This window comes from Canis lupus, chromosome 5, assembly GCF_003254725.2.
Source record: "Canis lupus dingo isolate Sandy chromosome 5, ASM325472v2, whole genome shotgun sequence".
In the NCBI taxonomy this organism is placed as follows: domain Eukaryota; kingdom Metazoa; phylum Chordata; class Mammalia; order Carnivora; family Canidae; genus Canis; species Canis lupus.
In genome coordinates this window covers 58,396,889-58,413,309 of record NC_064247.1, presented here as the reverse complement: position 1 = coordinate 58,413,309, position 16,421 = coordinate 58,396,889, and the positions used below count along the sequence as shown (strand labels likewise).

General features: G+C 56.6%; 2 protein-coding genes across 4 annotated transcripts in view; both read right to left on the bottom strand.

The window, feature by feature from the left end:
• SMIM1 (small integral membrane protein 1 (Vel blood group)) overlaps nucleotides 1–16,421 on the bottom strand; it is a 177,610-nt gene that overhangs the window by 3,857 nt on the left and 157,332 nt on the right. The window lies entirely within an intron of this gene.
• CCDC27 (coiled-coil domain containing 27) lies at nucleotides 195–15,101 on the bottom strand. Of its 3 annotated transcripts, none has more exons than XM_025427372.3 (12): nucleotides 14,730–15,101; nucleotides 14,130–14,262; nucleotides 12,448–12,546; nucleotides 11,739–11,896; nucleotides 8,902–9,063; nucleotides 7,822–7,901; nucleotides 7,112–7,494; nucleotides 6,825–6,955; nucleotides 4,503–4,580; nucleotides 3,991–4,203; nucleotides 1,736–1,840; nucleotides 195–416 (listed from the first exon to the last, which is right to left on the bottom strand). In XM_025427372.3, the coding sequence occupies exons 1-12, from the start codon at nucleotides 14,913–14,915 to the stop codon at nucleotides 291–293; spliced, it is 1,854 nt and encodes a 617-aa protein (XP_025283157.1). In that variant the 5' UTR covers nucleotides 14,916–15,101; the 3' UTR covers nucleotides 195–290. The 3 variants fall into 3 exon arrangements, with proteins under 3 accessions (XP_025283157.1, XP_025283158.1, XP_025283161.1); XM_025427373.3 differs by having other exon boundaries at nucleotides 4,117–4,203; nucleotides 14,730–15,100; XM_025427376.2 differs by lacking the exon at nucleotides 14,730–15,101 and having other exon boundaries at nucleotides 13,839–14,260.

Here is a 16,421-nt window from a genome sequence, read left to right as displayed (position 1 = left end):
TTGTGCTGCAGCAGGTGGAAGGAAGGACCAGGGCGGGCTGAACAGGAGTGTATGGGCACCCAGGCTCCAGCCTCCCAGCCTGGCAGCCATGCTCCGTATGGGAGTCTTCCCAGGAAGGAGCCAGGGGTGCAGGCGGAGGCTGTGGTTGTAGCCCAAGGCCCACGAGTCCCGGGGAAGGAAAAGCTGAGCCCATGGCCAACAGCAGAGTTTAATTCTAAAACACAGGGGGTGGCCCCCTGAGCTGGGTGCCGGCCTCCACTGGGCCGCGGTTCCGGGGGCACCGTCGGGGTCTACTTGGAGGGTAGCTTCTTGGACTTGCTTGAGGAAGATAAAGCCTCGGCCTGCTGCAGCGGAGGCACTCGGACACCTTTCTGTTTCAGCTGATTATAGTAGTCGGCTCTTTCTGTAATGATCCTCTGGAACAGAAGCCTGTGGCTGTGGGGACCTCTCCTCCCCCAGAGGGTGCTGGCAGCAGGGTGTGCGGTGAATGGGCTGAGGTGGGGTGGGGTAGCTCTGGGCTGGAAACACCCCCAGCACTGCTGACCCAGCCCGGGAGGTGAAGCCACAGGCCATAGGACGCAGAGTTGGGAAGAGATGCCCGCCACATCTCAGAGATACACCTGTCCCCTGAAGCAGCACTAACTACATCTCTTATGTCCTCTGAGAATTTCAAGCAACCCAGACCAAGAGACCTCAGAAGCCATCCAGTCTGTCCCTCAAGTCCCTTCTGTCCTGCACACAGGGAGGTGGCCTGCCACCTCCCTCACCTCTCCTGCTTTGGCACATCACTGTCTTGTGTGCCGCACTGGCCCAGGAGAGGGGTTCCTTCCTGGCTCCTGAGTGGTATTGATGACCTCTCCCATCCCCCTTCCCATTCCTCCCTCCTTCCTCTCCCCCACACCCAGCAACAGGAGCTAGGCTGCAGAGCCGTCTCCCCAGGCCCTCCTGCAGCCCACCCTCCAGGACTGTTGCCACCCTCCAGGGGCACTACTGACCCGGGACCCCCCCACAACATAGAGGAAAGAAATCAGGTCTTTGGGACATGTGGACACTGCAAGATCACAGGCAGCTGCTGGGGCGGAGGGCCATGCACAGGAGGCTTGGGGCATGGGGACAGAAGCAGCCCCTAGTGAGAAGTCCATATGGCCTTGCATAGAGCAGGGATAGTCAGGAGCTCTTCTCCCAGCCCTGTTGCCACCATGTCTGTGTGCAGAGAGAGGCTTGCCGCTCAGTGAACTCAAGTGACCAGCCTGTAGCTTCTCAGCCAAGGCCCACAGGGATAACGACATGACCCTGCCAGCCCAAAGCCTGCACTATTTCTCCCGCACCCCCGTCCCTGGGATGCCTCTGCTTGAGGTCAGCAAGACGACAAGTCACACCAAAGCACCAAGAAGCATCCCCACAGAGGCTGAGCTGGACAGAGTCTGGGGGAGTCTCCTGCTGCTGGACAATCTCCAAGACCCCAACAGCACCCTAGAGATGAATGCTGAGAGCAGCCTAGCTTTGCCAGGTGTCCAGCATCACCACCTTTTCGGGACATCTGGCCCCCTCTGCCTGAGTAGAGAGCAAGGATGATTCCAGGGTCCCAGTGGAAGAGTGACACGGCCAGGACAAGAATGGGGATCCCCAGCATCCATGCAGCTCCCCACCCCCCAGCCCCTGGGCTGCACATCAGCACACTCTTGCCTAGAGACACAGCCTCAGGGACGAGGAGGCATCCCAGCACTGGAGATACCTGCAAGGCTTCTAGAATGTCGTTGTCCGAGATCTCAGTGGCAAAGGACTTGCCCCCGGAGGTGCTGAAGGTAGCCTGGATGATCTTGTTTCTCAGTCTTTCAAGCTGTGAGCAAAGGGAAGGAGGGGGCACATCACACCCACCCGAGTGGAGCTTTCCGGAAGGTAGGTCTGTCCTCACATTTCACAGCTTTAGGAACTGGACATGGTTGAAGAGGCCAGCTGGTCTGCCTGTGAGCTAGAAGGTGCCAGATCAAAACCCAGGCCCAGGGCGGCCTGACACCAGGCTTTAAGTCGCTCCACTCTTTTTTTTTTTTTTAATTGAAAAAGTAAAACCTGCACATGGTTTAAGAAAGGAAAAATAGTACAAGGGCTCCGAACAATCCCACAGGCTATTCCCCCTTCCCCAAGGTCCCCTCCTGACTCCAGGGGAGACTCCCAATGCCCGAGGAGCACCCTGCATGCTTCTCAGCCCCTCCGGTTAGCACTGGGGGGAACACCTGCAGGCCCCGCCCGGTCGCACCCCCAGCCCTTCTTCCTTTTCTTGTAATGGCTGTTTGCATGAACCAGGTGTTAACTAGGATGGAGTTCAGGCTGTCTAGTCTTGCTGTCATCGGCATCATAGTGTGTGTGTGTGTGTGTGTGTGTGTGTGTGTGTGTGTGCGCGCGCGCAGGACCCCAAGAGCACTCAGACGGGTCCCCCCAGTCATGGTGGCTGCTCAGCACAGCTCCTCACCCTGTGTCCAGGAGCCCTGATGATGCAGGAGTACCGGGTGAGAGCCAGCCGAAAGAGAGTTTGCATTGCCTAAAAAGGGCTGCAGGCTTGTCCACTTTGCCTCTGAGACAGTGTTTAAGTGACAGAGGGGATGTTAGGAGCTCTTGACCTTGGGTGGGGAGGGGGCTTCCTTTCTTTCCCATGTGGATTTTTTTTTTTTTTTAGGTATTTATTTATTTATTTATGATAGTCACACACACAGAGAGAGAGGCAGAGACACAGGCAGAGGGAGAAGCAGGCTCCATGCACCGGGAGCCCGACGTGGGATTCGATCCCGGGTCTCCAGGATCGCGCCCTGGGCCAAAGGCAGGCGCCAAACCGCTGCGCCATCCAGGGATCCCCCCATGTGGATTGATGCCCGCTCTTTGCCAGATACTGTACTGGGTGTAGGGGTCACTGAGGGAACAGATGGTGAGGCGGGGCTCGCCCCCCCTGGAGGTGGTCCTGGAGGTGACCCCGGCTGGATAAGGGATGGCGATCACCTGGGGAGTCTGGCCACAGGGCCCCACACCCCGGCTGACTCAGACGTCACTCACGGTGCTCGGCACCTCTTCCTGCGGACCCCAGACCCTCCCAGACTTTCCCAGTACAGCATTCCAGACAAGAGTCACCCAGCTACCGATATACCATCACCGGCTAACGCTCCAGCTGCGTGTATTGCGGGATCCGAAACACAGCTTTATGCAAGAGAACAGGTGAAGGGCCCCCGGCGACACTGCCGAGCCATCCAGCAGGAGGCTGGCACCCGGGGGAGGAGAACACTCCTGGACACAGCAGGGCTCTGGGTGGGTGGGGAAGGTGCTCTGTCAAAAGCCTACATGCACAGGACCTTTCTTTTTGCTGGTTTTGGGATTTGGAATCAGGATGGCTCTTTGCTGATTTCCTTTCTGGCCTGCGTACCTCAGCAGAGGGCACCTCGGCCTCCCCCTGGGCCATAGCTCACGTGCAGCATCGGGGGGTCAGATGTGGGATCCGGCTCTTCACATCCCAGCACCAGCCCTACCAAGCTCTGCAGCCTCAGGCAGGTTATTTCGCTCCCTTGGGCTGCAAGCGCTTTATGTGTCCAGTGAGGATGCTAAGAACACCTGCTTCGTAGCTTTGTTCAGGATGTTAGGGGACTTCACTGAGCAGTTTAGAACAGTGCTGGACCCGCACAAGCACCCGGAAATTGTAAATGGATGGCACTCTTACTGTCATACCCCCGGCCTGGAGCTCTCCTTCCTGGCCGGCTGTCCAAAGCCTTGTGCCCCTTCACAGCACAAGCCATACATGGAGCCAACGAGGCCACTCCGCCCTGGGGGCTCCCTCCTGCCACCCTGGCCAAAGTGTGCAAGCCCCATCACACCTTTGCCCTCTCTGCCACTGTTTCTGGAGCGTCAACTCTGTGCCAGGGGCAGGGATACCAGGGAAATGAGCCTCAGACCCTGTCCGCCTCCGTCGGCCGTGGGCGAGGGCGCTGGCGCTCTGCACCTGGGGCCTACCCGGGACTGGGCGCTCTCCAGGGCCACGCGCGCCTGCTGCTCCGCCTGCTGGATCATCTCATTCTTGCTCAACATCTCCTCCTGCAGCCACTTGCGTCTCTGCAGGTGGTTCTGGTTCTGGCTCACCTGGGCCTGCAGCTCGCTGACTTTGGCGTCGAACTCCGAGATGGTGTGTTCCTGCTTCGCGAGTTTGCTCTGCAGCTCGGACACTTGCTGCAGGGGAACCGGGGATGGTAGGCGAGTAGGCCCACCTGGCCCAAACGGGTTGCCCCGCTCCCCGCCCCTTCTCCCCTCCTGAAGTCAGCCAACTCTCATGGGGTCGAGTCTGATCGCCAACAATGGCACGAGGCCTCTGTGTGCAGGTGCTCCTGCAATTGGTGGACAGGGTGCTGCCTGAGGTAGGGGGGCCTGACTCACTGTGGAGGGGTTCTCCAGCTCATCTTCCCCACACTGTCAGGACTTAGAGCAAGAACAGCCATCTGGCTGACAGTTTAACCATGCCTGGCGGTCACCTGGCGGAGAAGAAGATTGTCCTTCTCGATGACGCCCATCATCTCTTCATGCTTCTTGTCTTCCCTGAGGTTCGAGAACTGGAAGGCAGACAGGCAGTTGGCTCAGGAGGTCGGGGGCAAGAGGACAGACCGAGCAGCTCTTCCACCTGAACCTCAGTAAGATGAAAGCAGTGGGACTTCTGCAGAGGACAAGAAGGGGGAAGACGGCACCCCCATGGGGCACTGGAAAGCAGGGCCAGCAACAGGGGCATGGAGAACAAGCCCAGCTCACTCTTCAGAGTCCCTAAATCTCAGAAATTGATGCTGTGGGTTCTTCTGGATCTGGAGCCTGATGTGGGAAGGATCGGCGGAGGATTTCTCAGAAACTGAGAGCCGCAGACCAGTCCTCACCCTCAAGCAGCCAGGACCCTGCTCCTTGTCCACCTGCCAGACTGGATGTCAGGGACACCGCAGAGAGTCTCTGGCTGGAGATGTGCCAGGCGCAGTGGAGTGGGGAGACCCCAGGCTCCAGATGCAGGATGCGGGTCCCCAGTGGGGATGCCCCAACCGTCTTCCCAGCTTGGCTCCCAGAACACAGGCAGCAAGGCCTTTATATTCCAGGGAAGAAACTTCTAGGTTCCCAGATTCCAGGGCAACCTGACCTAACACGAGGACCTCCAAACACTCAGCTAAAGTACCCACACATACCCCATATGCTCAGAGCCGTGCTCGGCTCTCATGCTGGAGCGAAACTCTCTTGTGACAGAGACTAAAACAAAGGGACCCAGGGCCCTTGCAGGAGATCACAAAGGTGTAGGAAGTTAAGCCCAGAGATGGTAAGTGTTCCATGGGGTAGGCAAGACACCGAACCATGAAATAAAAGACAAAAGGACGTTCAGAGAATAAGAGTGATCGCGGAAGCCATAGCGTGACAAAGGCAGAGGCAGGAGGTGGCTGTGGCTAACGTGACCAGCATGTGGACAGTAGAGCAAAACTACAGGGAGATGGCGAGCAGGGGAGTGCACAGCAAGAGGAGGAGGAACAGGGGCCTGGTGATGCCAGGGGGAGAATTCAGGAAACAAGATGAAGGACAAATGTCCCCATTTGGGCCCTCAGAGCCCAGAACAGGCAATAGTCCTGAACTAGCACCACTCTGCAAACACCGGGGACACCGGGGACAAAGACGGCACTCGGCGGTTTTCCAAAGAGGCAGCAGTGCACCCAGACCCGGATCCCAGGCAGGCGAGAGCCAGGAATGTGCAGGGCTTCCCTCCAGCAGCCTTGGCCACTTGGGTCCATGGCAGCGCCCTCACTGCTCTCCTGGCTGCAGTTTGGCTCCAACGAAGTTTTTTTTTTTCTTCTTTTTTTAAGATTTTATTTATTTGACAGAGAGAGAGAGAGAGAGAGAGAGTGAGCACAAGCAGGGGGAGGGGCAGAGGGAGAGGAAGAAGCGGACTCCCCGCTGAGCAGAGAGCCCGACCTGTGACTCTATCCCAGGACCCTAAGATCATGGCCTGAGCCAAATACAGACACTTCACTGGCTGAGCTGCCCAGGCACCCTGTTCCACACAAATTCTATCGAGATGTAGAATTAGGACATTAGCAGAATACAATGTCCCCCCAAATTTACACCCACTCATTTTTTTATCAGAAGACTACTGCAGGATGCACTCCAGTGAAAACACGGGAGTGGATCAGAAAAGAGAAGGAATCTTAATCCTTTTGGCCAAAACCCATGTTTGAGTCCCCGGTGGGCATAAGCTGCTGATAACTATAGCCCGACCACCTCATTGTGATGGGATGGTGCTGGCAGGAGGTGGATATCCTGTGCTGGGGGCCCCAAGCCGAGGGTGGGAGGGTGTGAAAGAGGGAAGCGCTAGCTAATGAGACGATGGAGAAAAATCCAGAACAGGCGTTAGGAGCCTGCCATCTGGAGACCTGCAGAGTGATTCCCAAAGAAGAGTCGAAAGCGGTTGCCCTGGGAGCCAGGCACACATGTAGGAGGAGAGTGGGACATGCCCCTGTTTGCAACAAGCCTGTGGGACTATTTGGTTCTTTAGGCTACGTGCGTGAAAATCTTAGCAAGAGGTGGGCTCGGCGGACTGGTGGCCTCCCTAAGTGTGTGTGCTCAGCCCTGGGACCTGAGGACCCAGGGACGCTGGAGAAGTGGCCAGGAGCCACGCAGCTCCAGGAGGATGGTGAGGGCCAGCAGGCAGTGCAGGGCCATGGGGCATGCTGTGACCCGGGACCAGCCCCCCCGGGCTCCCAGTCTCCCACTCCACGTGCCCAGCAGTGGGACGGGAGGGGCTGCTGGCACCCGCCGCGTGACAGGGGCATGGCCACCTTGTTGGACATGGCCTGTAACTGGTCCTTCCGCTCCCGGAGCTCCTTCTGCAAGGTGTTGTTCTCCGTGTTCACCTGCTGCAGTTGGGACTCCTGGAAATCCACTTGGCGTTGTAAAGACGTGATGGTCCCTGTGTGAGCACGGGATGGGGGGAGCGGGCAGTGCACTGGGAGGCCAGGACAAGGGACTCTGTGGCCCCAGCTGTAGGCTGCAGCCTCCTGCCCCAAGTCCCTTGGTCCCCTGGGCCACCTGCTCTCCTGTGGCTCCTGGGTCCCCAGCGCCCCACCTGTTGCAAGTGAGTATCTGGTCCTGGTGATCTCCAGTTCTGTCTGGAACTCTTGGAACACTTGCTCGTACTCCTCCAGCTGTGCTATCAGCTCCTGCTCGAAGGCCTCTTCCAGGGAGCGGGAACTCCTCCTGCACTGGTCCTCGTCCTCCTGTACCTCCTTCTCCTCCTCCTGCTCTACCTCCCCCTCCTCTTCTTCCTCCTCCTCCTCCAGCAGCTCCTGCTCCTCACCCCCCATCCTGTCTGCTGGGCCCTTCCCTTCCTTGTCCACAGCCTCCTCAGCCTCCCTGTGCGCAGCCTCTTCTTCATTGCCAACGCCTTCCAGGTCTTTGCCTCTGCTGATCATGGTATACTCCTCCTGGAGCTGGGAGAGGGTTGGGGTCCTGGGCGGGAGTGCAGGAGGAGGAAACACACTAGCAGTGGGGACACTGCCTCTAGCAGCTGTGACAGCCCCCAGCCTCACAGGTCTCAGGAGACCACAACTGCCTGGCACCCCTGGGGCAGTGGAGTGGGAGTCGCTTCTCCAGGAGCTGCCCTGCCACCCTGTACCTGCTCCCCTCACATGGGGTTGAGGGCCTACAACTTGGGAAAGGCCACCAGGGCAGGGCTGCAGGTAGGACATTATGGCCTGGGCAGTACCCGGCAGCCCTGGAGAGGGGGAGCCCAGGGCCAAGCCTGCCCGCTCAGTATCCTGGTCAGCCCGCACCTGCCTCCAGCGCTGCAGCTCCTCCTCATCTCTGAAGAAGGTTTTCAGGATGCTCATCCTCCCCAGGGGCTTTGGCACAGGCTCCTGTAAGTGGGCCACTCCTGTAAGTCTCAGGGATTCAGACTGCACCCTCAGCTGCCCCCAGAGATGTGCTGAGACCTGCCCTTCTGGAAGGGGACAGCCACCTCTCCATGTTGCAGTGGAGAGGGGGACCCAGTGTCTTCCTGCCAAGGGTTCCGTGTCGGTGAGAAGGGGGCAGTGACCTGCAGATGGGCGGCCCTGGGGGGATGGTGACCTGCAGATGGGTGGCCCTGGGGGGACGGTGACCTGCACAGGGCAGCCCTGGGAATAGCTTGGTTTCGGACTCTCCTGGCCCAGCCCCAGCAAGTGGCCTTGCAGCAATGGGCACACCTGCTTTGTTCCAAGAATGGAGGACCAGCCTGCCATGCCTACAGTGATGTCACTGCAGGCCCACTGTGGGCCCACAAATCTCTAACAGCCCCTGGGAGGCCAGGGAATAGGGAAGGCAAGCTGATGCCCCCAGGCTTCTTCAGATTCCCTCTGCCCCTGCCTGCTGGCACCGCAATATCCATTTCTAGGCAGTGTTCTCTGGTGGCATCTTGGGGCCACCCCTGTGCCCTACCAGGACCTGCCTCATTCAATCCTCTGCCCAGACCTGGGGAGGGGTGGCATTCCCCTCCTGGCTTTATAGGCAAGGACACTGAACATCCTGTGGCCAGAAAGATCAGGCTAATCCAAGCCACCATGCCCACTGGGCCCACAGTGAGGCCAGGTCTGGAGACTCCCTTCCATCCTACAGGATTTCAGAGGAGCTGGCCCTCATCTTCCAGGTAAGGACACTGAGTCCAGAGTATGACATGACCTGTCCCAGGTGGGAAAGCAAGCCAGCAGCAAAGCACAGGGGTCTAGATGTCCAGCTCACAGCTCTTTTTCTGGGCTGAGGTCCCACGAGGATGTGGATGATGGGGCATTTGTCAGGGGCCCAAGGGCCACCAGGAACTTTGGACGCATTGGATGCAGAGCCTGTGACAAGGGCCCCACTCACTTTCATGCCCTGGCTCACCCACATCTCTGGGCCTTTGCTCTTGAGGAGGTACTTTAGCTGCTTCTTCAAGGCCTCCTTCTCCTCCTGGAGGGCCAGGACCTCCTCATCTCTCTTCTGAAGTAGCACCTCCAGCTCCGACAGGCGCTGCACTTCCTCCCCCAGCATGAGCAGGCAGTGATCCTGGGCACAAAAGCACGGGCGGCCCCTGGGTGCCACGCAGGCTCCTTCCTGACCCACCCTCTCCACCTGGTGCCTGTGGAGCGGGGGCTTCAAGCCCAGGAGGAGCAGACTAGCTGTCCTGGGACCCTGAAATCCCAGCCACTCCCACCAGAGGGCAGGCCCCAAATCCTTACTGGGGAGGTTCCTGGAAGCCTCCCTGTCAGGCCCAGTCTTGGCCGGCGCCCCCACACCCGCCAGCTGCAGCAAGGGACACCATCATTCCATGCTGCCCCACAACGAACCAGAAGCACGCCCCAAGAGCCACCCCAGAGCTTGTCAGGGAGTGAAGCCCTCTGCCCCTCCACCATCCATGCTCAAACTATCTGTGCCCTCGCTTACTCAGGGTTGGAGATGAATACCCATGTTCTTGGATAAATGGAAACCGAAGACGTTGCCCTGAACAGCTCTGAATTGGGAGCAGCAGTAAAGGAAGCCCTGGGGACCCGGGGGCCTGGGGGGAAGGGTCCCAGCGCAATCCCAGGGAGAAAGGAACATAAGTAGGATGTTTTCCAAATGTTTAGAATTTAAGTGCCAGGCCTCTGCGTAGCCCATAAAACAAAGAAGCAGAAGGCACAAAGGAAGTTAAAAAACATTTTAAGCGGAATGATAATGAACATCATCAAGACATATCAGGACTTGTAGGGGCGAAGCCGAAGCTGTGGTGGGGACAGATGCACAGCCTCCCGTGCACGGACTGGAGCTGGAGCGAGCAAGGAAGCCAACATCTAGGCAACCATAGAAGGGCTCCAGGAAAGAGCTGCAGGCTACGGTGGGAGGAGGGAATGACAAGGATGAAAGGATGAGAATGTGGAGGACCAGCCGGAAACAGGGGAGAGGAAGGGGAAGGTGCAGCGTGGGGAGGCAGGGCAGTTCTCAAGGGTCCCTGTCACTGCAGATGGTCCTCCTGCTTCCAGGGGAGAAGCGCTCCCTATGCCAGCTCAGACCAGGTGGAGATGAGACAAGGAGAACCCTAAGGACACCTTCCAAGCCCCTGGAGCCAGCCAAGCCTGCAGCCCTTCCTCTGGCCACTTCACACATGAGTGCTTTCTCCTTCCCACGGTTGGTATAAATGAAAACACTGCAGAGAATATCCTTTTACACAGATCTGTGTGGCTCTACCTGACTACATCCTCAGGCTTTCCCTGACGTGGAACTGCTTTCCCTAAAGTGGTCACAGGATATTGACACATTTAAAATCGTGAAAATGTGGAGGCAGAGTGTCAGGAGGTAAAAGTAAAACGAAGATTCGTGCAGCCACGCTATCAGGGTTTTGTGTTCCCACCAGCTGCCCAACACTTTATGGTGCTCATTTCCATGACTGTCATTAAAGACTCACCACCAACAACGGAAGGTGATTCTAAGAAAAGAGAGAGAGAGAGAGAGAAAGAGAAAAAGTACAAGGAAGCACTGTCCAGAATGGAAGGGAGGCTCTCGCTCCTGCGGAATCTCCTACAGAAATTAGAGGGGGATTCGGAGACCATTAAGCACAGGATCAGGCTAACAAATCTGAAAATGTACATGAAGCAGAGGCATTCCTCGCAAAACATAGCCTATCCAAACTGACACAAGAGGGAGGAGAAAATCGGAATATCTTTCAAGGAAGCAAATTTCCTATTTGGAAAACCTCCCCCGTGAGGACTCTCTGGACACACGACTTCCTTCTGTGATGAATTCTTCACCAGTCTCATGCAGACTCTTCCAGAGAACAGAAGAGCAGAGAGAAAAATGCCTCTCAACTTTTTGATTGTTTGTTTTGAGGCCAGAATTACTCTGACCCCAAAAGCAAACAAGGGAATTACAGACAGGTAAACTCTCACAAACAAAGATGCACAGAGTGACATCATAAGGAATCAGCTCGTAGGTAGGCCCTTACACACCAAGCTGATTATTGCTATTGTTTTTTAGAGATTTTATGTATTTATTTGTCAGAAAGAGTGTGGGAGCAGAGCAGAGGGAGCAGAGGGAGAGGGAGATGCAGACTCCCCACTGAGCAGGGAACCCGATGCAGGACTCGATCCCAGGACCCCAAGATCCTGAGCCAAAGGCAGATGCTTAAACAACTGAGCCACTCAGATGCCCCTGATTATTACTATTTTTTTTAAAGATTTTATTTATGTATTCATGAGAGACAGACAGAGAGAGAGAGAGGAAGGGAAAGAGGCAGAGACACAGGCAGAGGGAGAAGCAGGCTCCATGCAGGGAGCCCGATGTGGGACTCGATCCAGGGTCTCCAGGATCAGGCCCTGGGCTGAAGGCAGCGCTAAACTGCTGAGCCACCTGGGCTGCCCTGATTATTACTATTTTTAAGAATATATTCTCTCAAGTGGGAATAGTGGTATGTGGATGGTTAAGGTTATGATACGTGTGATGCGCTGCAAGCCAGGGAAGCAATGCCAGCTTAAACCACCAGCCACTGGGATGCAGGTGCACAGGGGTCAGAAATTCTTGAAAGCTCTGATTTATGGAGGAAGCCCAAGGAGGGTTCTGGGGGTCAGTTTTGGTCGCATCTGGGGATCTGCTTGGATGGCTAACCAGATGCCCGACAAGAGCCCTCGGGGCTGGCCTGGCCCTCCTCTGGGGCTGGGTGTCAGGTCCAGGCTCTCTGCCCGGGGCTCCATGCACACACACGGTCGTACCTTCTCATGAATGACCGAGATGTACCAGGGTAGCCGTTTGTTCGGGTGGCTCTGCGCCAGGACTGGGCTGCTGGAGACCGGGCTTATGGTCTGGGATTCACTCCTCTTCCACAAGTAGTTGAACTCACAGGCACTCTTACTAAATGGAAGGGGGCACCCTGTGGAGATGCAGCGGGGAGTCAGACTCATCTCAAGTGCTGGGCCGCCCTGGGGCCTTCCATGAGAGTGTCACCTTGTAGGGACCCCCTTTGCTGCCCAGCCATGCTCCTCCAAGCCGCCTAGCTCTGACCGCCATTGGCCATCCCTCCCCACCTGCCAGCGTGTGTGTTGAAGAAATGGAGAAAAATCATCATAGTAGCCCTTGGAGATTCCCAGACACCAGGTGGCACGGATGCCACCATGCACCAGGTGGCCCGGACATCTGCGAGGGGTTTCCTCGCGTCCAGACAAAGGAGATCTCTGTATGCAGAGATCAACTTTAGATAAACCTAAGTTAGTATATTCATGCGTGGGAACAGGGTGTTCTGCCCAAGGAGGGATCTGTCCCGTGTAAGGGGCAGAGGGCCGAGCAGGTGGTCCTGGGAAGGAGGGTCTCATGAAGCATGATCAAGGAGCCCTGGGCGGGGCGGGGGGAGGAAGGGGCACCAGCAGGTGAAGGCAGAGGCCTCAGAGCTGGGGTGCCAGGGAGAGGACCCCAGGGGTATCTTACGCCTGTGCCAGCCGGCCTTGCCCTCACTGTCCACCTTCATGTCCGAGCCCTGCTGGACAACGCACAAGTCCTCGGGCAACTCGGCTGAGGTGGCTGAGCCTGCAGGATGTTAAAAATGTCAGCTGATGACAGCTAAGGCCACATCTTCCCAAGACCTCCCTGCATTGATGGGACTATCATTTCACTTCTTTTTTTTTTTTTTTAAGATTTAATTGATTTATTCATGAGAGACACAGAGAGAGAGACAGGCAGAAATACAGGCAGAGGGAGAAGCAGGCTCCATGTAGGGATCCCGACGTGGGACTCAATCCCGGGTCTCCAGGATCACACTCTGAGCCAAAGGCAAATGCTCAACTGCTGAGCCATCCAGGTGTCCCTTATTTCTTTTTAAACTTCAGGTCGGGGCAGCCCGGATGGCTCAGGGGTTTAGCACCGCCTTCGGCCCAGGATTGTGTCCCACGTCGGGCTCCCTGCATGGAGCCTGCTTCTCCCTCTGCCTGTGTCTCTGCCTCTCTCTCTCTCTCTGGGTCTCTTATGAATAAATAAAATCTTTATAAAAAAAATAAACTTCAGGGATCCCTGGGTGGCGCAGCGGTTTGGTGCCTGCCTTTGGCCCAGGGCGTGATCCTGGAGACCCGGGATCGAATCCCACGTCGGGCTCCCGGTGCATGGAGCCTGCTTCTCCCTCTGCCTATGTCTCTGCCTCTCTCTCTCTCTCTCTGTGTGACTATCATAAATAAATTAAAAAATTTAAAAAAAATAAATAAACTTCAGGTCGGATTAAAGGTGACTTTTGTCGTATGGATGTATGGGATCAAACCTGGGACCGAATTGAAATGCATGTCTCTTCCCCTGCTGGCCCATTGGTGTGCCCACCCGGAACAGACCAGGTGCAAGTCCATCTCTGCATAGTGGTGCATTCCCTTCCCTGGAAGGACACATCCCCATCTGTAAAAATGGCTCAGCCTTAAGTCTCCAAGAGACCCCTCTGCCCTGAGGGGCAGATCCTGTTTCCCCTAAGTCGTCAGGAATAAGGCCGGTGGCGGGAGCTCTATGAGCAGGATGCAGGGCCTATCTCAGTCCCTGCCCAGAATTCACGGACCTGGAGCACTGGCTGCTCTCTGAGGGGACCTTAGGACCTACATGGGTGGGGGCTCCCGCTTCTGATGTGAACAAGGCCCCCATTGCTAGCCACAAGCACGAAGCTTCCATCTCCCTGTCCCTAAGGACAGCATCACATGTGGGTTCATGGAGGTGGCGCAAGCCCAGCAATTGCAAGATCTAGGGCACAGCCTGGTCTGGCTAGGGGCCCCCGGGGACTGCTGAGTGACTGACTGGCTGCCCTCTCCAAGCCTCCTGCTCTCCCGGGTCAGAACAAAAATGGTTCCTACCTTTGGCCTTATGACCTCTTTCCTGCAGCTTTCAGAATTTTGAACCTTTTCTCCGGCCCCTGCCCCTAACCCTACAGAGTCAGGTGGATGAGACAAGAGAAAAGCAAGAAGGCTTTTCCTTGCCTCCCTCCCAGTTGGCCCTGCTACGAGTACGAGCAGGTGCTCCTGCCCACACACCGTGCACGGCCCACGCTGGCATCACTCCAGCTGACAGGTGCTGGGAAGGTGGCCCCACTCCTCCAGGCCAGGAGGTGGTTTTCACGTGGGGCCCCCCTCGTGGTTGGCTCTCACCATAATGAGACATGGACGTGGCCTTGGTGCTGAACTGAGGGCAGCCGGGGCGCGAGAGAAACATCTTTCTGAGCTCCTCCAGTTCGGCCATGAAGCTGGTGTCCCCAGGGCTAATGTCTTGCTTGGACTCACCCTGGTGCAGTGGACACAACAGGACACTGAGGGAAGAGCCCCTGGAAGCCACGTGCCCCAGCCCCAAGAACCTCAAGCTTCAGGACAGTTGTGGGCACCGATGGGAGCAGGCACTGGCGTCCACTTGGGCAGCCTCTGGGGAGCTGCACTCAGCTCTTCTGGCTCCCTGAGCCCCTGGTAGATTCAGGAACCTTCCAGCTGCGCTCTGCCTTCCTCCTCCCCTCCTCCCCCCACTCTGCTCCTTTCCTAGACACCCTCCCCACCACAGGGAGGCCTAGAGCTGATGGCCATCTCCCTCCCAGACTCCAGGGCTGCCAGTTCTCGGTGCTCCCAGCATCAGCCCGTCTTTGGCCATCACCAGAGCGTATTTGGAAGGCTGCGTCGACCGAGCAGGCCTTGAGGCCTTCTGCCAACGGGGAGACGTGGGCTGCCCCAAGTCATCCCTGTCTGGCTCCCGGGCCCTGGCACCTTCTGTCTATAGAAGTGGCTGATGGCCTGTGCTGACTTGCTGAGGCAGCGCTGCCTCCGGCGCAGTTTCCACTCCGGGACCTGGTTGTCCCGGCCAGCCATGCTCTGCAGGAGCATCAGCCCCTTCTCCATCAATTTGGGTGCCACGCTGCACTTCCTGGGCGAGCTGTCATCAACCGGCATCATCTGCAGGTTCGGCAGAGGGGCCTGGGCCGCCAGGTGAAGGATGCCTTGGACGGATGGCCGCCGTGGGCCTCTCTGTCTGGAGCAAGCTGCCGAGGGCGACAGGCACTCATGTGGGGACCTGCTGCCTGGCCAAGCCCTGGACACAGCCAGCCCAGAAGCTCCACATCCTGTGGGATCCTGGGAGTGTGTATGGCATCACAGATGTCTCCATAGAAACCAGGCATGTATTTCCAGATGCCAATTGTACATTCCAGCATGACACATTCCTTTATGTCGTAGGAATTTAAAAAATAATCAAATGGAAAGGCTTGTCCCCCAAAAGTTAATCCGACACACAGCCTAGTGCTAGTTTGCTGGGAAGAACTGAGTCTCCAGGTCCACTCAGCCTTCCGACCCCGTGAGGTAGCTCTTCCCTCTGCAGCAGTGCACAGCCCATCCACGCACCTGTGGCACTGGTTTCCCTTGGGGTCAGCCATCTGCTGACCCCGGCAGTCTTGGGACTTCTGTCTTCTAAGTATTTGTCCACCTTGTTTCTTCATATCCATCCCTGATGCAATTGTCACCACTCGAATTTGTCACCCTTCCCTTGTAAGAAGCTCTCCCTGAGAAGAAATGTGTGGGAAATATCAGAAAGGGAGAGAGAACATAAAGACTCCTAACTCTGGGAAACGAACTAGGGGTGGTGGAAGGGAGGAGGGCGGGGGGTGGGGGTGAATGGGTGACGGGCACTGAGGGGGGCACTTGAGGGGATGAGCACTGGGTGTTATGCTGTATGTTGGCAAACTGAACACCAATAAAAAACAAATTTATTATAAAAAAAAAGAAGCTCCCCCTGAATTTCTGTGACACACTCTTAATTGATATTCACACCCTCTAAATGCGTTTCAGCCCCGTACCCAGCAGCCCACCCACTCCCTCATCTGCACCTCCTCTTGTCCCAAAGCTGGGCTCTGTTATCACTGCCTGAAATATCTGGGCAAGCTGAGCACTGATATATTACCTGGTTGATCAAGGTGCCCCAACAGGTTCCCATAGGACCCCTGTCGTGGGTGTTGTTGTACTCACCCACTCACACGGCCACGCTCTGCACCTCCACATCATACGGTCCTTGATAACAGGATTTCTGCAATCCACCATGTCCCGGCAAATGTGTGAATTTGCCACCATGTAGTAAAAATTTGCTGTGGGTGCTGCCCTGGTCCTCCCCACAGATGGCCTCTGCCTGCAGTCCTACTCACATGCACGGGTGTGCACACACATATATGTGCACATGCAAAGTCCAGCCAGTTTTGGATGTGAAGCCACATTGGATTAGGACTGGACAGGAACAAGGAGGTGGGAGGGCAGCTGGAGCCCAACCACCTGAGCCCAGAGCCCAGCTCCAGCATATTGGTATCTGTGTGTCCTCGGCTCAGCCCTTACCCTCTCTGCGCTCATTTGCTCATCTCTACAATGGGGATAGAGACCATACCCGTCTCCTGGAGTTGTCGTAAGGATTCAATTAGG